This window comes from Citrus clementina, unplaced genomic scaffold, assembly GCF_000493195.1.
Source record: "Citrus clementina cultivar Clemenules unplaced genomic scaffold, Citrus_clementina_v1.0 scaffold_9, whole genome shotgun sequence".
In the NCBI taxonomy this organism is placed as follows: Eukaryota; Viridiplantae; Streptophyta; class Magnoliopsida; order Sapindales; family Rutaceae; genus Citrus; species Citrus x clementina.
The window spans coordinates 900,383-922,896 of NW_006261964.1; the positions used below are offsets into that span (position 1 = coordinate 900,383).

Below are 22,514 nucleotides of genomic sequence, written 5' to 3' on the forward strand. Positions count from 1 at the left end.
AAATAAATATAAGCCCACTTTAAATTAACAGTTAAGAGTCCAGGCCCACACAGGAGATATTCGTAAACTGGACCTTCAATTACTTATTGGGCCGCGTCGTATCCAATGAAAGAAAAAAGTTCGCCTGCTTCTTCGCATTAACAACACTCTCCCAAAAATGACCGTCCGATCTTCAACACCATCGTAAATTCTCACCATCCAACGGTGGACATGCATTAAAACTACTCACAAGTCACAAACGGGAAGCGTAGTTTCAATACACAGGCACTGACGCACAGATGATGCGGTACATACATATCACACAACAGAGACTTTCTCCGCTTGCGTATATCACATTCTCACTCATAATTCTCTTGCCAATTGTAGATGCCATACACTGACAGACTAGTCTAAATTCTCTCTCCTCACCCACTTAAATTTCGGTCCACTTTAGACTCTTTCACTTGATCATCATCTCATTTCATTACCATTTACATACGGCACACAGATCACACAATCAGATCATCAGGAAAAAAAAAATAGAGAAAAATCATGGACGGAACTAGGAGAGTTGGAGTAGCCGTTGATTTTTCAGCGTGCAGCAAGAAAGCATTGCAGTGGGCTGCAGATAACGTTGTTCGTAATGGGGATCATCTGATTCTTGTTACCATTGTGCCCGAAGGTGGCCTTGAGAAAGGCGAGCAGCAGCTCTGGGAAGACTCTGGTTCACGTATGTTGTCATCATTGAAACAAACTTAAAAGCAAATTTGATGGGATGATAGTTTGTACTGGGAGTTTTTTTTTTTTTTTTTCCTTTTTTGCTATTAATTTTGGTTTTGTTGGATTATATATTATTGTAGCTTTAATTCCTCTGGCTGAGTTCTCTGAACCTACCATCATGAAGAAATATGGAGCGAAACCCGATGCTGAAACCTTGGATATTGTCAACACGGTGGCTAGGCAAAAGCAGGTCCAAATTTTTTTTTTTCTTTTAAATTGAGAAATGAGATTGATAGTAGTGTTCTTGTCAAGCTGAACCTGTGAATGAATGCGGGCAGATTGTTGTGGTTATGAAGATCTTTTGGGGTGATCCTCGTGAGAAGATATGTGAAGCAATTGATAAAATTCCCCTTAGCTGTCTTGTGATTGGAAACAGAGGACTTGGCAAGCTTAAGAGGTTGGATTTCATCAATGAACTCCTAATTTTCTTTTAAAAAAAAAAAACTTTTGGTATGTTTTTGATTGTTATAGTGTTGCTTTCGATTATGTTGGACATTATGTTAAAGCTCTACTGTTTGTTTCCATTCGGAGTCATCTGGGATTTCAGATGCTCTCTATTTGAAAATTTTCTATATGTGACTTTATGAGGCCATGAAAAGACACCAACCCAAACTTTTTTCCAATTAATGATTTTTCTTGGAATTAAACTTTTTTCTGAGAACTTTCTTGAAACATTGGGCTAAAGTCTTCCCTGCTATTTGAATCAAGTGTCCGTATAGCTGGCATCACGCACCATGGCTTCAACGGATAATTATTGAGACCTCTTTTGACTGAAAGTGTTTTCTTTTGGGACTTTTTTGGTTTATAATTTTCTCTTCTTTTTGTATCTTTGCAGGGCTATAATGGGCAGTGTAAGCAACTATGTAGTGAATAATGGTTCCTGTCCTGTTACTGTTGTGAAGCAAGGAATCCATGAAACCTGATTCTAATTTACCCTTGCTGGGAGGAATAAGTGCAATGTTGCCTCTGGCTGAACTGATTTCTTTCACTGGCCAGAATTCTAATCTGCATGGATGTAGATTGTATGAAATAAGTTTTTATCGGATCTTTTGGTTTATTTTGGACGAGTTTGTGGCCAATGTATGTTTGTATTTACCTTGCGAGCTAAATTCATTTCTTCTGAGGAAATTATTCCTCTTGTAGTTAAGTGATTATATATTGCTGGTTTATTAATGCATAAGAAAAATTGGAGTTCATGTTCCACAGTTTATGCAAATGAATGTTTCATCTAGTTATAAATGATACACACACACACACCCTCTGCTTGTTTGTTAAGAATTTGAGCAGCACTAGTATTAACATTAATGATGCTGCTTGCCAGAGCAAGAATGTTTTTGTACAATTATTCTATTTTCTAAGCGATTGCAGTTAACAGGCTGCAAATCCTAGTACTAGCGGCTACAAATCCAAGTAGTAGCGGCTACAAATCCATTGGTGATCATCAGAATCTATCTAAGATGACCGTAGCTTGCGGGGAATTTTGCCATCGTCTTGTAAGCTCTACAAAGAGCATGAGAGGTTGAGAAAATGAAGAAATAGAGACCACAGCTAAAAATCCTGAAATAATGCCACAACATCAGAATTTTGACACTTAATGACCATTGTTTTTTATTTTTCCTTTTATGGTAAACCTATTTTCCTGGGAAACAAACACCGCTGAAATTTTTCGCATATATATTGTCTTCTTGTTCGCTCTTACACCCAAAAATTAAAAAAGAAAAAAAAATCAAGAGAACATGGAGCCTAACAACAATCAAATGCTGTTGCTTTTCTCATTCTTCACTTTCATCATTCTTGCGCCAGCCACTTGCTTAATCGCTCCAGCACCAAATTCTGCAAATATGCAGCCTGTTTCCCATCCTGGGTCGCAGCCAACACCTTCTTTAACAGCAAATGCTGCTCCCACACCAGAGCCTACATCAGCTTGGATTCGTTCTCCTCGAAAACAACTAATCCCTCCTTCATTAGTCCAAGCTCCGTTTTTAAAACCTTTACGGGAAGCCTCATTCGCTCCTGGTCCTTCAAAACATATGCTGACGTCTCCTTTAAAAGATACTCGGATTCTCAAAGAAAGCATGCATGGCAACCACCTCTACCAAACAGTACATCCTTATCACGTCCCTTCAGTCGCAAGAAACCCTGAAATCAAAAAAATATGCGACTCTACTGACTACCCTTCTCTTTGCTTAACATTTTTTGCCCCATTCTGCAAACACAAGTCTGATCCCCTTTCCATGCTTGAAATGGCAATCAGGGCCACCTCTAGTCAAATAAGGCTGACTATTGCTGCTGCCGATAAACTAGTTCATGCTCACGCCATTAACTTGCCTGCCGCGGTATCTCGCTTAGGCCATTGCAAGGATAGTTACCGCGATGCTTTGGATAATCTTCAGAATGCAATGGATGCAATTCCTGATCGCGATTTTGGCACCATTAATAGCATGCTTAGAGCGGCCGTGACAGATTTTTCCGATTGTGATGATGCATTTGTAGGAATGGCTCAGTATTCTAACTATGATGGTCATCTTACTAAGATGGTTATCAATTGCGTTGCCATTGCGTCCTTGGTCAAGTGATGCCGTATTATTTCAGCCTGTATAGCGTACATCTTGGAAGTTCTTTTACCCGCTTTGGATTTTGCCAGAGAGAAGGTTTTTTTTTTTTAAGGGAAAGTAAAGCTTTCCATTAAACTGACTTTGAAAACAACAACAAAACATTTTCTGGAAAATTTTCCAGCCACGGAGCAGGCCTTTCAAAACTTAAAGCTAATTTAGCTAATGAATCAGCTAAAGCATTACAAGCTCTTGGGATGAATTCTTGAGGGATCTTGGTTCTTTAAAAAAAAAAAACTTTAGCTGATTCATCAGCAAAATTTTCCAGCCAGAGAGAAGTTAGGATGCCTGAGAAGAGTCCTAGGAATAAAAGGTTTTTTTTTTTTTTTTTAATGTAATTGTAAGATATATCATATATGACTTTTCGTAATGTCTTATAAATAATAGTTGTGAATCTTGTTTCTGGAAATAGGTTATTTTATAAGCATTTGTTCATTGATTCTTCATACTAATTTTTTCATTATTTTCTTGTTATTTTCTCATCACATCTTTCCAAATTTGAAGTCATAAGGACGTCTCAAAATTCAACAACAACACACACACACACACCATTTTCTTAAGAATCGATGCCTTCTTTAGTTTTTAAATTTATTGTGTTTATGAAATTTCGAAGACAAAGAAGAAAAGAAAAATCTGAGGTATTAATTTGAAATTTCAAAAATGTTATATTTACTATTTTTTTATAACATTACACAGGATTTTACATCTTCATCCAAATAATTAAAAATAATAATAATAGGGTGCCCTAGCCTATTGGAAACGCTCAGTAATTAGATGGTAGACCAACTATTTTTTCACATGCATGTAGAAAGGGTGTAAGTCTTCTATGATAAGAAGAATATTTCAAACCAATTGAGATAGTTCTTGGGTTAAGAGTTAGTTTAGTAATGTCTTTAAACTAATTGTTGTGGACTTTGGAATCTCCAATGTCAATTTTAAATGAAGCCTAAGAATATAAGCTTGAAGTAACCATTAATTTTTTAATAATTTTTTTAAAATAAATTAGATCTATGGGTTTTTATATAATATAAAAGTTAAATTATGCACAAGTTAGCCCACGCACTCTCCTACCATGTGACAAAAATTGAGTAAAAAAGACTGATCTATCTGTGATGGTGGTTACTGAACTAAAAATATAAAAATGAGGTAACTATTGACTCGTCATGTAAAAAAGACAAGATCAAAATTCTAGCCAACACAAAATAAAAATATCATACGTTAGTTGAGAATAGTCACAAGATTGAAAATAGAAGCTTGAGGCAACCTTCAGACTGCGAACTAATTTTTCAGTATTTATGTATTCTTTTATACTTTGTACATTAGTGAGGTCTCAATAAACTTTCTGATTTGTTGGCGGAGCTTCTAACACTCCATTAAAACTCTTACAAAATCCCACTTTTTATGTTTATAGCTCTTTCTTTGATGACAATTATTAAAAAGAACAAAATATTACAACAGAATTTGAATTAAATTTTCTACAATCTAGAATAAATAAATTAATTTTAAACATATTATTTCAAAAGTAATTTGTTTCATCATTGATTCAAAATTATTATGATTTTATTGCAAAAATTTTTTTCATAGATTAAGATTTAGTCATTTAAAGAGGATTTGTCCTTTAACGTAATTTCTTATAACAATTTAAATAAGGGTTTTAGAAGGATATTAAAGGGGTCTGATAACCATTACTCTTTTTTAATATCAGTCTAGGCCGTAATGGGTCCAGTACGTCTTTGATTGTAGGCCCAGGCCCATTACATCATGAGCTTCTGCAACCCATTTTCCCCCCAGCCTGCTCGTAACATCCTTGCTCCGTCTCCTTGCACAAACAAAAAAGGTTTTATTTAAAAAAAAGAAAAAGAAAAAAAGGGGAACTTGGGGAAGGGTAATGCTCAAAAATAAGGGACAGAAATGGAGACGATAAAGAGTCTGACTGTCATTGTCTTTTGCCAAAACTATTCTCAAAACGGCAATGGCCACCGTCTCAGTCTACTAAAACCCTTTACCCATATGGTAAATATTTATTTAAATTTGACCATTCCCATAAGACCAAACAAAGAAACCTCAGCTTGTACATTCTAAAAATTTCTCTTTTAGGGTTTCTCTTCTCTTTGCTTCACTTCACTGTGTAATGTAAGTATCTCTACCTTATCATTTTTATTTTTGTTCTGTTTAGACGCAAAATATGGGAGAAATATCTATAAATATATATATATATTTTTCCAGATAAAAGATGTGTTTTCTTCCACCCTTCTGGAAGCTAATAAAATAGGCATTCTTTTACTTGTTTGTGTATTAAAGTGGTGTGTTGATGGGCTTTTATGTATCTTAAGTCAAGTCTCTGTTTGGTTGCTAAGAAATTAGAGGAAAACAAGAAGAGTAACTTTATTTCTGTTAAGTCAAAAAAAAAAAATTATGGTAAACTAATCCAAGTAGCTTTGCAAAACTTAAGTTTGTGGAATTGTTTAATGAAGCTTCGAAATGCGATTTACTCACTAATCTTTCTTATTGGTGCCATAGTTTGTGAGAAATTTCTGCTATTTGATTTTTAGAATGCAAAAATTAACCTATAATATGATATTAGAAATTGGATTTTCTATACTTGTTTTTCTCTCCATCAAATGGATAGTGCTTAACAGTTTTCTTTTTTCTTTCTTTTTTTTGGGTTGGCTTATTTTCTTTTGAACTGCTTAATTCCTGGCTCTGCGTTCAATTTACTGTTAGATTGCTTGATTTAAATATTCACTCACATTGTTGTTTTTGTTATTTTTATCTAAGAATCTTCAGGCCTTCTACAGTATTAGTGTTGGATTGGTCATTGTAAGAGGTAGTCATTAGCTATAAAGCCATTCAAATTTTAACACTGATGGAAGGCTTTAGTGCTTCTGGGCCTGCTGCTGTTGGTTGTGCTGCAAAGAAGAAAAGGAGTGGCACATCTCGTCGACCTCGCCCTGATATACAAACACTTTCGAAAGCCTGTGCTTTTCTGCCACAGTCCAAACAATCAATAAGCAGTAGCAGCAATGAGGGAAATCGCAATTTCAGGGATGCTGTATTTGGTTCTGATGGATTAGGGGTTGAGAACAAGCTGAAGCTTAAGCTGAAGTTTGGTGGAGTTACTCATACAATCCAAACCAACTCCACTTCGGAATATACCCCTCAGCACCGACAGAAGCAGGTACTTTTAGGTCCTCTGCATGATTGGGAAGCTTTGTGCCCTAATAGTTTGACTTTTCTTTGAGGTCAGGATCTTGTAGTTTATAGTGTGATTTCAAGAAATCTCAAGGGATACCTGATCGGCCAATCTTATATGCATAGAGTTGTTTTCAAGATCATTAATAGTTTGACTACCCTTGGCTTTCTGAAAAGCTAGTATTTAATCTGGTATCCGGTCATTTTACTTTCCCTGCTCTCCTTTAATGAATACTTGCCCCTTTAATGAATTTCCTCCACTAATCTATTTCTTTTAGATAAATTGGGTGTGTGTAATGACAATTTCATTATGATGTCTATTCTTTTTTAGGATATTATTTGATAACATTTCTTCAACATTGTGAAGGCTTTTTATATAATCACGGTTGGTGCAGGACAAGCATAGTGATTACTCTTATCCTTCAGACAAGGGTAAAGGCAATGGAGAGCGAAGGAAGGATTTCTCCAAAAGTGGCTATAGTTTTGGGAAGGGGCATTCTTCAAGAGGAAAGATATCCGGAGATAGTGTCTATATGAATGAAACATATGACTCCGTTCGTAAAAGTAAGCGGGTTCCTAAGAGACGTGCCTTGGATGTAGGCTTTGATGGAGATGGAAATGATGATGATGATGAATTACGATACCTTGGGAGGCTCGGTGCTCCTAAAGTTGGTGCTGGTTATGATGATGCGGGGCATGGTGGAATCGGGAGAGAACGGGGGCTGTATGATGATAAAAACTATATGGAAGAAGAAGAAGACGACGAGCCTGTATCAGACGATGAACCTGGATCTAGGAGGAAGAAGTTGGAAAAGGGGCCCCTCGACTCATATGTAGATGGCAGAAATGAATCAACTCCAACCACACGTAATCGGGCTCTTCAGTCTGGGAAAGATATTTTATCTGGACCCGGTGCTGGTCTTGAGTTTCCAAATGGTTTACCCCCTGCCCCATCAAAAAGTGAGCAGCTCTCCTATGTTAGAAGTTTTTACAACTTGAGGATTCCTACAATGCAGTTAATTATATTTTAGAATGTTTTTATGTAAGGGATATATTGAGACGATTTCATTCCTTCATTGGCTGGCTGATAACAGAACAAAAGGAGAAACTCTCAGAAGTAGAACAACAACTAAAGAAAGCTGAGGCTGCACAAAGACGAAGAATGCAATCAGAGAAGGCAGCCAGGGAAGCTGAGGTTTGCCTGCCCACCATGTCATGTTTTATGTTCATAATATCTTGGCACTTCAGCGAAAAATGGTCTTACATTATAATTTTTCAGGCTGAAGCAATCAGGAAAATACTGGGTCAAGATTCCGGAAGAAAGAAGAAAGAAGATAAGATGAAGAAGCAGCGTGATGAGTTGGCTCAGGTTGATAAACCTCCTGCTCTTTTTCTCTCTGCAGCTCGATTCTTAGCATTGTTATGACGTAGTATTGTGTCTTCTGATGCAGGGTAAGGGCAAATCTGATACACTTGCAACAAACTCTGTAAGATGGGTCTTTGGTCCTACTGGAACTATTGTTATTTTCTCCGAAGATATTGGCCTACCGAACATATTCAATCCAGTTCCCTGCAGGTAAAAATTCTCTTTCATTTGACATCAGCAATTGTAGTTTTGCCACTGCTACTTCATTGTTTCATGCAACTACCACATATGTTCTCATCTGAAGTGATATATGTTGTGGATTGTTTATCCAGTTATCCTCCGCCACGTGAAAAATGTGCAGGTCCAAATTGTACAAATGCATACAAGTATCGAGATTCAAAATCGAAACTTCCCCTGTGTAGTCTCCAATGTTACAAGGCAATCCATGGAAAGATGCATCCTTTGATTGCCTGCTGACTATGACATGATTCTCATTCGTCCTCGGTAAAAATGTTGAGCAGATCAAGAGTTTAGCAAGATTAGATCCTTTCTTTTTTATGCAATAAGTCGGCATTCTTTATAAATGAACTCCATTACTCTACCTGGTTTCAGGTTAGTCAATCCTGATGCATGTACTTGCTTCACTTTTGAGACTTTATATAATCTACTGGTGGTTTTTCAGTTCCCTTATTGCAAGCGTAATCATTGGATGAGGTCGTGTAAATATTTTATGCTTAAGGACAAAGTAGCATGAAATATAGATATCCAAATTGTGTACAAAATGACAGGACAATCTGGCTTACAATTGCGTATGAAATTACAGTCATGGGGTATAAAAGATCATATATACGACAAACTGTTTCAATAAAGATTAATGCCCTTGATAATAATTTCTCCCTTAACTACTATGACTTGGAAATTTTGAACTCCCAGATTTGACGAAACCGATAGCATATCTACGAACCATCCATGAAAACAGCACCATGACCATTAGATTTCATGAATTTCTTCAGTAAAAGAACCAAAATTGCAATAGTAAGTCCAACAGCAGCCCATGTGAACAGTCGATCATCAGCAGGTTTTTGAACCCTAGTCTCCGGTTTTGGCTGAAGCTGGACTCCAGAGGCGTTGGCAGGAACCTCTCTTGATGTTCCAGCCACTACGGGGTTGGGATTCATGCTGGCAGGAAGATCCTCCTGAACTTCTTCAATAATCCTATCACCTACTGGGGCTGGGAGCCCTTCCCCGGCACCCGCAACCATGGCGTCTATGGAACTTGCCTGTGCTTCACCCTCCCTGTTGCCAGGCTGTTCTTCACAGGTGCTGAGCTGAGGGACAGGGGGTGCCTTGCTTAACATATATTCATGGATCTGCACCATTAGAAAGTTCATTAACACAATTTATGCTCAATGTAAAAGACAAAACACATTGTTAGATAAAAAATTTAAGCAAAGTCACACCTCATCAATGAGTTTTTGACGTTCAGGAGTCCCAAATTTTGGGGCAGCTTCACGAGATTTGATGGCCAGAGCACGCCTCTCTTCCTTCTTATAATCTAGTGAGCCCAAAGCACCATTTGGATTGGTGGGCATGAAAGCAATTAGTGCTACAAGAGCAGTCCTCACTGCAAGCAAGTGCATTAGTCAAGCAAAAGTTGACAAATAAATTAATTAGCAGTTAAAAATTGTTCAGATATGTATAGATCAGATTCTGTAACGCTTAAGTACCATCATCCAGCACTGGTGGAATATATCCAGCAGAGAGATAATGAAGAATCAAACCCCAGTTGCAGATTTACAGAAAAAAAAAATAAAAGCAATACAATGGAGGGACTATCTCATCACTTAATATACCCTAGTGATCTCAGAACTCATAATTCTACTCTAGATCTTCATGCCCACTGCCCACACTAACAAAAGGCAATCCAGCTAGATAATATTATGATCACAGAGCTTAGGCTTCATTGACTGACTGGGCAAATAGGAACACTACTAATTGCAGAAGCCGGAGAAAAATTGCCATTTGCCAAACCTACTTGGTGTGTATACAAGAATGAAACATACCACTCCAAGATGGTTGCCAGTGCTCCGGATGATGATTCGAAATGCTTAAGCATATTTTGGTCTGAGTTTCAAAACGCCCATTTGGCTGGGGGGGAAAAAAGCACAAACATTAGTTAGCACACCATCATCAGCACACAAACAGTAACTCTTATGTTCCATTAAGGAGCAACATCTTACTGTTAAGAGCATAAATGAAGGAGGCTTGAATGGGTATTCTGCAGGTAACTGAATCCGACCATGATAAATCCCACCTTCAAATTCAGTATCACCCGGTCCCCTGATCGCAAATTGCCATTCAAATATATTCTCCTGCGAACATTAACCCCAAAAAAATGTTATTAATTCCTTGACAAGTAGCATTTTTTCCCCAAAAAAGCATCCTGCTCACCACAAAAATTGCTTGAGAAATTAACCATTTATCTAATAATTCAATGAATTTCCCGCATAACCAGGTAAAAGTTTTTCATAATAAAAAAGATCACCATTAAACTATACGAGACACAATCGAAACTATATTAACAAAGGCATCAGCTATCGAAATTAAATATAACTAAATTAGAGAAAAAAAAAAGAGTTAAGCAAACCTCGAGAGGGAGGCTCATGAAATCATCTGACGGATTTGATTGCATCTCTTTGACCTCCTGTAGGATTCTCTTCACCGCTGGATTTTTCAAATTGTACCTGTCTTCCGCCATTGGATTTCAGATCTGATTTCGATCGGTTCACGTCCACCGTCCTATCAGGACTTTGTATGCGAACGAGCAGACAAAAGTCTTTGTAGGAATGCCAATTGCAAAGAGGAACTGAGAGGCGAAGATTTTATTTAGGGAGCTGAAGATGATTTTTTTTTTTTTTTTAATTAGTAACTTGGCACGTCATATGATGTGAATTTGCTAACGTGGCGGTGAGTTATTGGATTTTGTTTTCAATGGTTTTGTTTCGTTATTGGTGGGTCTTTTTTTTTTTTTATAAGATTGGTGGGTCTTTTTAGAAAGCCGTGTTCATGTTTTTGCAATTGTTGAAGTAGGTAGAGTGACTCTGAAATCACAAAAATGTCAATAGAGAATTCATGGGCTTGGCCCGTTGATTTTTGAATTATGTTCAATGCTGAACTGTTACAAATTGACCCATTTAGAAAATCCTAATAGGCCCATTTCTTTTTGCATTCTTGTTTAGTGTTTGTTTATTATAACTTATTTAGTAGTTATAAGTAGTTTTTAATTTCATAATCTTTTTTTAATTTTTTGTTGTTATTTTTTGTAGAGTTTTTTTAAAATAATAATTTATTTTGCATTTACTAGCAAAAACTCAAATTTTAGACTTTTGAGAGTATAGATTAAAAATCTATTTTAAAATGTTTAAAATATTTATTACTTACTGAAAATCTTATTTTATTGATTCCATAATATAACTTAAAAATACTTGCGTACTAAAGTAATTCAAAATTTTTAATAAAGTTATCATTGACAATTAAAACAACTAAAATCTTTTTTGTAAAAGCTCTATTTGAAAATGACGAGATATGATTAGAAGTAACATGAAATTTATAAGAATATGACAAGAAAATGATCAAACAAAAAAAATGATAAAAAGTGATGTAAAAATGATTAGAAAATAACGAGAAAGTAACTTTTGGTTAATTATTAAGCAAATACCTCCAAAAAAAAATCTTTTGGTTATCTAAATCAAATATCTCAACAAATTTGTAAGGTAACTCTGTGTCTGTTTATTATTTGTTTAATATTTTTGTTTGTAAGATTTTAGATGAGATTAAAATTCACACTTTGTAAAGTTACAACGACATGAAGATGTATGTTGATAAAGAGGGGCCTGTTTGTCAGGGTTTCACAGAACATTAGAGGCTGAGAGCGTTCAAATCAAATAAGCAAAGGATTTGATTGTAACAAATCATCACATAAACTTTCTACTTCTATTTCAGCTTCCTGGCAACTAAGTGCAGGCCAGAAAAATGGAAGCAAAACTTGGCCATGACCAAGTCAACTTTCCTTGTCTCCTCAAATAATGCAAACTAATATTAAGCTGCTGTCACTGTGTGTAGCATTACAAGTTAAACAAATGAACCTGTTCCCATCAAAATTTTCTAGTCTCTTTGTAAGTTGTAAGCCCTTATGTCATTTGCTTTCATGTATTTTTCTTATTTAATATTTGGTTATTTTCATAAACACTTGCACCCATTGTCCTTGTAGGCGATTATTGTCGTTTCTTTACATTTCTTGGCTGATTTTCTGAGGATTTTTTAATGTGAAAAGTTGTTGTAAGGATGATATCAACTTGATCGCGGCATTTGAAACATACTGTTTGGACTCCAGTTGTTGTTTGAACCTTTGAAAAATTAAGGAAAAAAAATCTGTGTGGTTAGTTCTCGAGATGACTTTTATTATAATCTAATTTTATTACAAAGCAGGCCGCCTTGATAACACCAACCTGTCAATGTCAGTATCGCTGTTGTTCATGAATTGTGAGTAAGAATTTGTCAAACAAGAATTCTCTATTTGGAAATGTTTGTCATTGAGAATGTTTTTTTGTTGATTTATATCTGAGAAATGCTCAACTTACAAGCATTGTAGAGTGCTCCAACAATCCTTTAGCTAGCTTTCCCATTGAGATGGCAAAGGTGGTGTTCTCTTTGGAGAGAATAAGCTATGGTGAAGTTCAAGATAAACTTAGTTCAACAGACAACAGATATGAGACTCTCGAAGGAGAGATCGCAGCGAAGCAGTTTAATTCTTATGGAGCCGAGGACTGGGGAGAGTCTGGAGCCATTGATCAGCTTTATTCTCATAATGGATTTTACCAAGATGTGTCATCAGAACAAGGATTCATTTTCTCCAAATATCAGCAACCACAGCAGCAAGAGCATTTGTACTCTAATTACGAGCTTCTCGATAATCTGAAGTTTGATATTGCTTCTCCACCAATTCAAGCAAGCCTGGAGGAGATTGCAAAGTTTGGTGAAATCCCAACTGGGACTCAAGGTGTTGTGGAACCGGAAAAGGAAAAGCTGTTTCCATTTTCTTCATCATCTCTTGAGCTACTAAGGAACTATGGAAGTGGGTTCAAAAGACTGAATAGGGAAAGAAGGATTGAACCAAGCAATGATAAAAATACAACTTTTACGAAGGTGGAAAGTCGAAAATTGTCAGTTGAAGAAATCATGAGGATTGCTGGAGAAAGGTTCATCCGTTCCTGTTCTCGAGCAGTTGAGGATGTTGTCTCTATGCTTAGCAATCCTTTTGATCTTTCTTTCTCTGGCCTTTCGGATGAGGAGATCAGAAATGTGGAGCTTGCTGAATTCCTTTTGGCTGCTGCTGAGAAAGTAGGAGATCAGCAGTATGAACGCGCCACCAGATTGCTCAACCAGTGTGAGTGGTTGTCTTCCAAGAACGGGAATCCTGTTCAACGGGTTGTGTACTATTTTTCAGAAGCTCTTCGCGAGAGGATTGATCGTGACACAGGAAGGATCACAACAAAGCAAACACGGATGACAAGGCCATTTGATTTTGAAGTGGCAATAATGAGTTCAAACCCCACTACCCTGGCATGTCATGAACAAATTCCATTTTCCAAGATTGTACAATTTACTGGGATCCAAGCTATTTTGGAAAATGGGGCTGAGGCAAAGAGGATTCACATAATTGATCTAGGAATCAGGAATGGGGTTCATTGGACAGTGTTGATGCAAGCTCTTGCTTCCAGATATGACTGCACAATTGAGCTTCTAAAGATCTCTGCTGTTGGAACTACAGAAAAACAACTAATAGAGGAAACGGGTAAGAGGCTAATGAGTTTTGCCCAGAGCATGAATTTGCCATTTTCCTATAATGTAGTTATGGTATCAGACATGCTAGAGCTTAAAGAAGATCTCTTTGAGATAGACAATGAGGAAACAGTTGCTGTCTATGCTCTGTTGTTTCTAAGGAGCATGATTGCATTCCCTAACCGTCTGGAAAATATAATGAGAGTGATCAGGAAAATCAATCCGAGTGTAATGGTGGTCACTGAAATTGAGGCTAATCACAACTCACCAGTCTTTGTGAACCGGTTCATTGAAGCTCTTTTCTTCTTCAGTGCATTTTTTGATTGCCTTGATGCTTGCATGGAGCCGGATAATCCACATAGGACGATCACAGAATTAGTCTTCTATACTGATGGCATCAGAAGCATGGTGGCAGCTGAGGGAGAGGAAAGGGAGACTCGAAATGTGAAACTTGACGTTTGGAGGGCATTCTTTGCCCGTTATGGGATGGAGGAAATGGAACTGAGCATGTCATCCTTATATCAAGCAAGGCTTATGGTGAAGCAATTTGATTGTGGGAGTTCTTGTACAATAGACATAAATGGAAAAAGCCTAATTGTTGGATGGAAAGGTACGCCGATTAAATCAGTTTCCGTTTGGAAGTTCCTTTGACTAGATCACGAGCAGAAGGATTTGATTCCCAATTCCAGTTTCTCATAGGTTACATGTCTAGAGTTGCTGCCACAGCTTGGAATTTGTAGTTTTATGTTATGCTTAGTGATCATTGATGCCTTGATGGATGAGCAGTGCTTCTGCACAGGGGCATGCTTCATGTGAATAGTACTGCATCAGATCACCAGCTTTAGCTTGTGCTTTATTTGATTGCAGACTAATTAGGTTCATGTGATGATGGTCATATAAGTTCTATCTTTCAGGTCCAGGATTTTCATTTTCATTTTCATTTTTTATTTTGTATCTCAATAGTCAATATGATGCTCATTTGAAAGTTTACGTTGCATTGCAACATGGACGAAATTCTTGTCCAATATTGTGTTTGTTTGATGATTCTTTAATTTCTAGAACGAATTTGACAGCAGACTGTTGAATTAATAATAATCAATTAACAGACCTGAAAGTAAAAGAAATCATTACCTTAATGAAGATGACATTTTGCTGTATTTCTTTTAGACATGCATTTTCGCATAGATTAAAACAAATCATTAAAAGATGAATTATTGACAGTTTAAAAAACTGACTTCAGATATCGATGAGCAGAACTTGGGGAATTGAAGGTATTCCAATCAAGTTGAATTAGACATAGACCATGCCCTTGGTTATTGTAACGGTTGAAGCATAAAAAATGTCTTTTAAAAGAGTGCAACGACCCTTATTGTGTCCCAAATTTGTGGCTTGGAGCGTGGGCTTATTAGAAATTTTTGGCACCCTTGGTAATTTTCGATGAGTTCTTTTTTCTCTGTGTTCACTGTTCATAACAATTCCAGCTTTGTGAATTATTCCTTACCTTTGCTACAAGGGGATAATTTCTAGATTTATATAATTTTAAATTGGGAGATGGAAAAGCTGTACAATATTTCATTCAGCTTGCAATGTTGTTTTTGCTGCCGGTTGCCGGCTTCCTGGTTTGTTTGCACGTTAATACTTGTTTTAGTCTCACCACAAGAAGAAGCTCAAGTTTCGATGAATTCATGGCTTCCTGCTGTGTGCACTTTGTTTTGACTTTCTTTAACCTTTATGAGTTAGGTTGCTTTTGGAATTGAGGGTTAGGCCGATGTAACTTAAATGTTACAACACTGAAGTAGTAAACATTAGCTGTTATACTTTTAAAGTTATGTCGATATGATTTTTTATATAAAATTTATTATATCTTTAATAAGCTTGTCAAAATTATTATTTAAAATTTATATCTACTACCAATTATTAACTTTTATTTTATAATTATAATTTTTTTCTACAACAGCTATAACTTAAAAGTTACAACACCTCAATCCCAAATAGAACCTTAGAAGGGAAGTCAAAACCTTAAAAGGGAAGTAAAAGCTCTAGTATGTTATCATGACTAATCTCATCGATAACAGAAACATGCCACTGGCTTTAAAGGGCAGTTTAAATAATTAAAAAATGTTGGGGGGTTGGCTTATGATTTTTAAGTATTCAATCCAAAAAACTAATTTATTGGGTTGAGTGACCTATTTTTCTTATAAACCTAAGTATCTGTCCTTTATTAATCAATGTGGGACACATCTCAACAATTTCCCCCTCAGATAAATAAACCCAAATATCTCCTCTTTATTAGTTAATGTGGGACACATCTCAATAATTTATCCCCGGATAAAACTACCACCGGATCCTAATCTTTTCGTTCGACACACCTGAGGCCTAAAATTTCTAAGTATCCAATTAAAAAAACTAGCATAATAGGTAAAGTGACCTATTCTCAAAAATATCTCCCCTTCACTAAGTAACGTGGGACACAGCTCAGTAAAAACCATTCTGAAAACTCGATTGAACTGAATCAGAGGAGAAAAGGCCATCCATATTGGAACTTCTGAAGCCATATGGGACTGAGTTCTAGCATTTGAAAGTGAAATAACTGAATGAACAAGCTGTATCGCAGTTTGCAGCGGAACCAGTACCCTGGCATTGTGAGCCAAAGAAGTAATGAAGGCAGCAAGAGCAAGATTTATTGAATATTTTCGCCCACAGTGATCCCAATGATAATGAATATGTGGAACCAGCAAACCAATAATCTTCCGGAGAGCTTCAATAAAGTAGAACACAACTCTTTGAACTGGATCACAATGATTGAAGGATGAGGAAAGATATCAACTAAAATAGAAAAGAACTCTCTTGAAAGAGCTACTGTAATTTGGTTATGACTTGTCTGATAGAAATGAAACAAGCACATTCTGATTATTTGTTATTGAGTGTGTATGGTTAAGATGAAACAACCATAAGATACATAAGCGTATTTCTAAACCACGTGTCCCTTAGAGAATATAAATTCAACGCATGATTTCAATTCATGGCTTGTCATAATTATCAAGGTAGATTTTACAATTGATAAACTCTAATAAATTCTGGTCTTCTTCTGTTGATGACCACTCAGCTTCCATCGTATCAGATCTCTTAGTATAGATAAACACACACACACACACGCGCACATATAAATATTCATATTAGAAACGGTCCTATCCTATGAGCTAATCCCCGTCTGTGATTTGATAAATCCGAAGGAGATGATTGAGTTTTCTAAAATGTAAATGTTGGACATTTTGTACGAAGCTATTGTTATTTTCTGAAAAGCCTCGAAATGAGGAGATATTCCCTATTTCTCTTATATTATATATGCATTACCAAAGAAGTGGGTTTGAAGTATTGAGTAAAAGGATAACTGCCTTGAAACATGGCTGGTTTCAGAGAATTATCAACAGTAGATGTCATAAGAGCTGCAACAGCAATATACCTTCAGTCTTCTTCCCACTCAAGTTCCAATCTCTCCCTGCTCTACCATTTCTGCGGCGGTTCTGCTATCAATATCTCTGAAGAGGAGAGTAAAGATGTGGAACTTGTGCATTTGCTAATACTTTGTGCTGAGAAGATAGGCAGCCAACAATTTGATCGTGCTAGCACGTTGCTAGACCATTGTGAAAATTTTTCTTCGAAAATAGGCAACTCAGTTGAAAGAGTTGTTCATTATTTCGTCAAAGCTCTTCAGGAGAGGTTTAATAGGGAAACTGGAAAAATCACATCAAAGAGAGTGAAAGGTGAAGAAATTAAGTTGTTACAACCGGAAGAGACAATTTTGAGTTTGAGGCCTGCTCTCGTTGCCTGTTACAAAGAATCATCCTTTTATCAAGCAACACTGTTTGCAGGAACCCAAGCAATCATAGAACGTGTGGCCTCAGCAAAAAGAATTCATCTCATTGACCTTGCAATCAGAAGTGGATCACACTGTATGGTGTTAATGCAAGCTTTGGCAACTCGACAAGAATGTCCAGTTAAGCTTCTTAAGATTACTGCAGTTGGATCATCATCAAAGCAAAGAATGGAGGAGACAGGTAAAAGGTTGGCTTACTTTGCTGAGACCTGGAACTTACCCTTTTCATTTAAGATTGTTATGGTAACAGAAACTAAAGATCTAAATGAAGATAAATTTGACTTGAACGCGGGTGAAGCTGTAGCCGTCTACTCTCCCATCCTGCTAAGTCGAACAAGACATCCGGATTTCTTAATCAAAATGCTTAGGAAAATAAGTCCATGCGTGATGGTGATCATTGAAGTTGAAGCAAATCATAACTCGCAAAATTTTGAAGATCGTTTTTTTGAAGTGCTCTTCCACTATAGTGCTTCTTTTGATTGCTTGAAAGTCAGTATGGCTCGATGCGATCCAGAGAGGGTGACATTTGAAGAAATGTACTTAGGTCAGCATATTCGAAATATCATTGCAACGGAAGGCGAGGAGAGGATTTTCAGGCATATGAAGATTGATGCTTGGAGGAAATTTTTTCACAGGTTTGGCATGGTGGAAGCAGAACTCAGCACGTCATCCTTATTTCAAGCAGAACTGGTAATTAAAAATTTTGCTTTTGCAAGTTATTTAACATTGGATAGGAATGGACAATGCCTAATTGTTGGATGGAAGGGGTCACCACAGCTTTCTCTTTCTGTTTGGAAGTTCCATCAAAACAAGAGGAGGACTGCATTACGGATTTTATGACTCTCCTGAAATTGCCTATGCTACTTGCAGGATAATTCTTTTCTTCCAGTGGTTCAGGTATGATAGAAAGAAAACTAAGCGTCGCAACTCTTGCACAATTGCTAACATGTAAAGTACCCCCCACTGTTGGATGAAAAAGGAGAGCAATATTTTCTGTTTCTGCTTGGAAGTTCCGTAAAGCTGAAAAAAAAAAACTCTTGAATGTAATTTGGTTATGACATTTGTGACTGATAATGAAACAACCTTAAGATACACACTTATATTTATAAAAAATGTCCCTTGAAGAATATAAATTCGACCCATGACTTCACTTTTCAACCACTTTATACCATAAAGTCACAGGGTTGGCATTCACTTTGCCTTCTATTAGAGGGATTAGTACAGCAAATGAGTTAAGTTCAGGGAGTTGCAAGAGAATCAGCTGAGTCTCCATTTGCAAATCAGAGGCACTTGAACCAACCCGCATAGTTGACCACCAAGTTTTGAACCGAAAGCGGCTCAAAAACTTCCTGTTAAGGTCTTAAGGAGTTTGCCTATGGGGTTCAAGATTCTGTCTTGAGCTTGCTTCACGGACAAGCCGAGAAAGGCACCGTTTTTGGATTTGGAAGAGGCAAATTTTAGTATATGAGGAGGAATGGAGTCGGTGTCTGAGCTATGAGGAAGTGAAGAGAAAGGTGATAGAGCTACGTTCACGGGGACTTTAGAAAGAAGAGTAATGCCATCAACGGAGATGTTGCTATTGCATAATGAGAATCTTTTAAGTATTTGAATGTTGCGTTTATTAAACTGGAATCAGAATGAGCTGGAATTGAAATCGACATGAATGGAAATGAGTTGGAATAAGAATTAAAATAATTTGTTTACTTGAACTGTAAGAATCGAAATCGGAATAAGTTGGATTGTCATTAATGTGTTTACTTTGTCTTGGAATCGGAATAAGAATGAGTAGATTGTAACAAATTACTAAAAAGTACTTAATTGATTATTGTCATAATTACCATTAACAAATATATTAATTAATTGTAAAAAAAATAATTAATTATAATAACTACATTAACAATTATTATAAAAATATATTAACTAATAATATTAATATTAATTACTTAATTAAAATAATATATTAATTATTGTGATTATTTATTCAAAAATTATAATTATTAATAATTATTGTTAATAATATATTAATTATTAGTAATAAATATATTATTTAATTAATTATTATAATTATATTAATAATTATTATAATAGTATAGTAATTAATTAATAATAGTAATATTAATTATTGTGATTATTTATTCAAGAACAATAATTATTAAGATATTATTGTTAATAATATATTAATTAATAGTAACAATTATATTAATTCATTAATAATGATATATAAATGTAGGTTAATCAATCGAGTGTGATTTGGATTTTTGGGTGACGCAATTTCCCAAATTGGATAAGATTTTTTCCCCCCTTTTTTTTATTAATTCTCTTTTTTTTGGGGGGGGGGGGGGATCCAGGGGGTCATTTTGTACTTTAAATATACATGTATATGCCTGGATAAATTCGTAAGTATTATATGTAAATTTTCGAGTTTTTTTTAGTGGATCTACAGGCTATAACTAAACGTAGCAATGTCCTGTTATATTGTTATAATTATAAGCATTTTAAGTTTTCCCTATCTTTTTTTATATATATTTTTTTTATAAATATGATGACATGGTATTTGATTACTTTGTTCGTCTTTCTTATTTACTACTATTTAAGTATTTATTTTGTGGACCATGTTTCGCACATGCAATGATTTAACACTAGCCATTAATCTTACCTACTTATTTTAGGTGAAATCTAAATCGTTGATCCATTATCTATAGTGTACCACGCACTATTATTTGGTAATGGTATTTATTACTTAATTTGTTCGTCCTTCATATTTAGAATTATTTATTTTTTAAACTATGTATCGCACATACAATAATTTAACCTTATGTATCTCTTGAATGTAATTTGGTTATGACATTTGTGACCGATAATGAAACAACCTTAAGATACACACTTATATTTATAAAATATGTCACTTGAAGAATATAAATTCGATCCATGACTTCAATTTTCAAGCACTTTATACCATAAAGTCATAGGGTTGGCATTCACTTTGGCAAATAGTTCTTTTAACTTCAGAATTGCCCTGCACTTGTCATTTTGTGTGGTCTTGATCGAAGGAAGTTCATAAACATATCAGCAGCTTTCTTTCTTGTTCAATAGCAAACAAAAAGCAATGTCAAGTTCTAAAGAACCGTCCTTCAATTCATATCTTGTCATAATAATCAAGGTAGTATTAAGCTACTGTCGAAAAATAAGACATGCTTGTCTTCTTCTATTGTTGACGAAGTTAGTTTCCATCACCTTAGAGCTCTTATAGTATCTGAACAATAACCATAATTAAAAAAATAAAATGTCCTATCTATTCCTATGGGCCAATCTCCACCTGTGATTTGATAAATCCAAGGGATTAAATTGACTTTTTTAGAACGTAAAGGTTGCAACTTCGTATGGTGCCGTTGTAATTTTCTGAAAGGTCTGGAGGTGGAAAATACTTTTTATTTCTCTTATATTTGCATTGCCAAAGTAAGTGGGTTTGAAGTACTGAGAATAACGATACCAGCTTTCATTCAATTGAGCCGTGGCGGGCTTCAGAGAATGATCAACCGTAGATGTCATAAGAGCTGCAATAACAAGATACTTACGATCTTCTTCCCGCACGAGTTTTGAAGTGGAACTTGTGCAGTTGCTAATGGTATGTGCTGAGAAGATTGGCAGCCAACAATTTGATCATGCTAGCATATTGCTAGACGATTTTGAAAACTTTTCTTCCAAAGCAGGTAATGCAGTAGAAAGACTTGTTCATCATTTCAGCAAAGCTATTCAAGAAAGGTTGAACCAGGACACAGGGAGAATCACATGAAAGGGAGTAAAAGATGAGGAAATCAAGCTGTTGCATCCCAGAAGAGGAAATTCTAAGTTTGAAACCTGCTCTAATTGCCTGTTACCTTGAATTTCCATTTTATCAAGTTACGCAGTATGCAGGGATGCAAGCAATAGCAGAAAATGTGGCATCGGCAAAAAGAGTTATTTCATTAACCTTGCAATCAGAAGTGGAGCACACGCAACCTCTTGCGACTCGACAAGAATGTCCACTTGAGCTTCTGAAGGCAACTGCAGTTAGAACAACATCGAAGCAAAAAGTTGAGGAGACAGGAAAAATGTTCGCTTACTTTGCTGAGACCTTAAACTTACCCTTTTCATCCAAAATTGCTTTCGCAACAGAAACTAGAGATCTTCGCAAAGGAATATTTGAATTGAACACCGGTGAAGAATTAGCTGTCTAGTGTCCCCTTGTGCCAAGTCAAATGACAAGACAGCCTGATTGGGTAATGTCACTGGTAAGTGGTAAGACACATTAAACCGTGATGGTGGTCATTGAAGTTGAAGCAAATCATAATTTATCGACGTTTGAAGACCGCTTTTTTGAGGCACTCTTTCACTATAGTTCTGCTCTAGATTGCCTGGAAGCTTGTATGGTGCCATGCGATCCAAAATGGTTGACATTCAAAGAAATGTTCTTAGATCAGCATATTTGCTACTACTGCAAAATGCAAATGAAGGCGAATTGATGATTTTCGGGCACATGAAGATCGATGCTTGGAGGAAACTTTTTCCCGAATTTGGAATGGTATAAGCAGAAATTAGTACATCTTCCATATTTCAAGCAGAATTGTTGCTTAAGAATTTCTCTTGTGCGAGTTCTTGCACAATTGGTAGGAATGGAAAATGCCTAATTATAGGATGGAAAGGGTCACCACATCCTTCTCTTTCCGTTCGGAAGTTTCAGCAATACTAGAGAAGGAGTTGAATTGTGCAATTTATAACTACTAAAATTGCCTATGTTATTTGCAGCACAATTCTTTTATTCCTTCAGTTCGGGATCTCGCAGTATGGATTAAGACCTTTGCTACTTAGCCAATGGAATAAATAAAGT

General features: G+C 36.1%; 6 protein-coding genes across 7 annotated transcripts; 5 read left to right on the plus strand and 1 right to left on the minus strand.

Moving 5' to 3' along the window:
* The first annotated feature begins 329 nt into the window (after positions 1 to 329).
* On the plus strand, positions 330 to 1,955 carry LOC18031469 (universal stress protein PHOS32). Its single transcript, XM_006419330.2, has 4 exons — positions 330 to 709; positions 840 to 949; positions 1,038 to 1,156; positions 1,595 to 1,955. The coding sequence occupies exons 1-4, from the start codon at positions 532 to 534 to the stop codon at positions 1,680 to 1,682; spliced, it is 495 nt and encodes a 164-aa protein (XP_006419393.1). The 5' UTR covers positions 330 to 531; the 3' UTR covers positions 1,683 to 1,955.
* Positions 1,956 to 2,361: 406 nt separating this feature from the next.
* LOC18031897 lies at positions 2,362 to 3,668 on the plus strand. Its single transcript, XM_024189258.1, has one exon. It carries the CDS (start codon positions 2,496 to 2,498, stop codon positions 3,333 to 3,335), a length of 840 nt encoding a protein of 279 aa, XP_024045026.1. The 5' UTR covers positions 2,362 to 2,495; the 3' UTR covers positions 3,336 to 3,668.
* A 1,584-nt stretch (positions 3,669 to 5,252) lies between these two features.
* On the plus strand, positions 5,253 to 8,530 carry LOC18031760. 2 transcript variants are annotated; one of them, XM_006419333.2, is made up of 7 exons: positions 5,253 to 5,504; positions 6,150 to 6,549; positions 6,959 to 7,523; positions 7,658 to 7,758; positions 7,843 to 7,932; positions 8,015 to 8,139; positions 8,262 to 8,530. In XM_006419333.2, exons 2-7 carry the CDS (start codon positions 6,238 to 6,240, stop codon positions 8,404 to 8,406), a joined length of 1,338 nt encoding a protein of 445 aa, XP_006419396.1. In that variant the 5' UTR covers positions 5,253 to 5,504; positions 6,150 to 6,237; the 3' UTR covers positions 8,407 to 8,530. The 2 variants fall into 2 exon arrangements, with proteins under 2 accessions (XP_006419396.1, XP_006419395.1); XM_006419332.2 differs by having other exon boundaries at positions 5,261 to 5,504; positions 6,159 to 6,549.
* A 101-nt stretch (positions 8,531 to 8,631) lies between these two features.
* On the minus strand, positions 8,632 to 10,841 carry LOC18031857 (ubiquitin-conjugating enzyme E2 32). Its single transcript, XM_006419334.2, has 5 exons — positions 10,577 to 10,841; positions 10,170 to 10,301; positions 9,993 to 10,077; positions 9,390 to 9,553; positions 8,632 to 9,299 (listed from the first exon to the last, which is right to left on the minus strand). Exons 1-5 carry the CDS (start codon positions 10,685 to 10,687, stop codon positions 8,886 to 8,888), a joined length of 906 nt encoding a protein of 301 aa, XP_006419397.1. The 5' UTR covers positions 10,688 to 10,841; the 3' UTR covers positions 8,632 to 8,885.
* Positions 10,842 to 12,618: 1,777 nt separating this feature from the next.
* LOC18031396 (DELLA protein RGL1) lies at positions 12,619 to 14,421 on the plus strand. Its single transcript, XM_006419335.2, has one exon. It carries the CDS (start codon positions 12,619 to 12,621, stop codon positions 14,419 to 14,421), a length of 1,803 nt encoding a protein of 600 aa, XP_006419398.1.
* A 2,752-nt stretch (positions 14,422 to 17,173) lies between these two features.
* On the plus strand, positions 17,174 to 21,864 carry LOC18031488 (DELLA protein RGL2). Its single transcript, XM_006419336.2, has 3 exons — positions 17,174 to 18,337; positions 18,518 to 18,544; positions 21,556 to 21,864. The coding sequence occupies exons 1-3, from the start codon at positions 17,174 to 17,176 to the stop codon at positions 21,862 to 21,864; spliced, it is 1,500 nt and encodes a 499-aa protein (XP_006419399.2).
* Positions 21,865 to 22,514: the final 650 nt, after the last annotated feature.

What these genes read in the sequence shown, in the direction of transcription:
- LOC18031469 (XM_006419330.2), top strand. Translation starts at nt 532, where the DNA reads ATGGACGGAACTAGGAGAGTTGGAGTAGCCGTTGATTTTTCAGCGTGC. An exon ending in CTGGGAAGACTCTGGTTCAC is followed by an intron (nt 710 to 839) that starts GTATGTTGTCAT and finishes ATATTATTGTAG; the next exon opens with CTTTAATTCCTCTGGCTGAG. An exon ending in CGGTGGCTAGGCAAAAGCAG is followed by an intron (nt 950 to 1,037) that starts GTCCAAATTTTT and finishes GAATGCGGGCAG; the next exon opens with ATTGTTGTGGTTATGAAGAT.
- LOC18031897 (XM_024189258.1), top strand. Translation starts at nt 2,496, where the DNA reads ATGGAGCCTAACAACAATCAAATGCTGTTGCTTTTCTCATTCTTCACT.
- LOC18031760 (XM_006419333.2), top strand. Translation starts at nt 6,238, where the DNA reads ATGGAAGGCTTTAGTGCTTCTGGGCCTGCTGCTGTTGGTTGTGCTGCA. An exon ending in CTCAGCACCGACAGAAGCAG is followed by an intron (nt 6,550 to 6,958) that starts GTACTTTTAGGT and finishes CGGTTGGTGCAG; the next exon opens with GACAAGCATAGTGATTACTC. An exon ending in TTCAATCCAGTTCCCTGCAG is followed by an intron (nt 8,140 to 8,261) that starts GTAAAAATTCTC and finishes TTGTTTATCCAG; the next exon opens with TTATCCTCCGCCACGTGAAA.
- LOC18031857 (XM_006419334.2), bottom strand. Translation starts at nt 10,687, where the DNA reads ATGGCGGAAGACAGGTACAATTTGAAAAATCCAGCGGTGAAGAGAATC. An exon ending in TCATGAGCCTCCCTCTCGAG is followed by an intron (nt 10,302 to 10,576) that starts GTTTGCTTAACT and finishes TAATGTTCGCAG; the next exon opens with GAGAATATATTTGAATGGCA. An exon ending in GTCAAAAACTCATTGATGAG is followed by an intron (nt 9,300 to 9,389) that starts GTGTGACTTTGC and finishes CTAATGGTGCAG; the next exon opens with ATCCATGAATATATGTTAAG.
- LOC18031396 (XM_006419335.2), top strand. Translation starts at nt 12,619, where the DNA reads ATGGCAAAGGTGGTGTTCTCTTTGGAGAGAATAAGCTATGGTGAAGTT.
- LOC18031488 (XM_006419336.2), top strand. Translation starts at nt 17,174, where the DNA reads ATGGCTGGTTTCAGAGAATTATCAACAGTAGATGTCATAAGAGCTGCA. An exon ending in CCTTATTTCAAGCAGAACTG is followed by an intron (nt 18,338 to 18,517) that starts GTAATTAAAAAT and finishes TGCTACTTGCAG; the next exon opens with GATAATTCTTTTCTTCCAGT. An exon ending in CTTTTCTTCCAGTGGTTCAG is followed by an intron (nt 18,545 to 21,555) that starts GTATGATAGAAA and finishes CAAGTTACGCAG; the next exon opens with TATGCAGGGATGCAAGCAAT.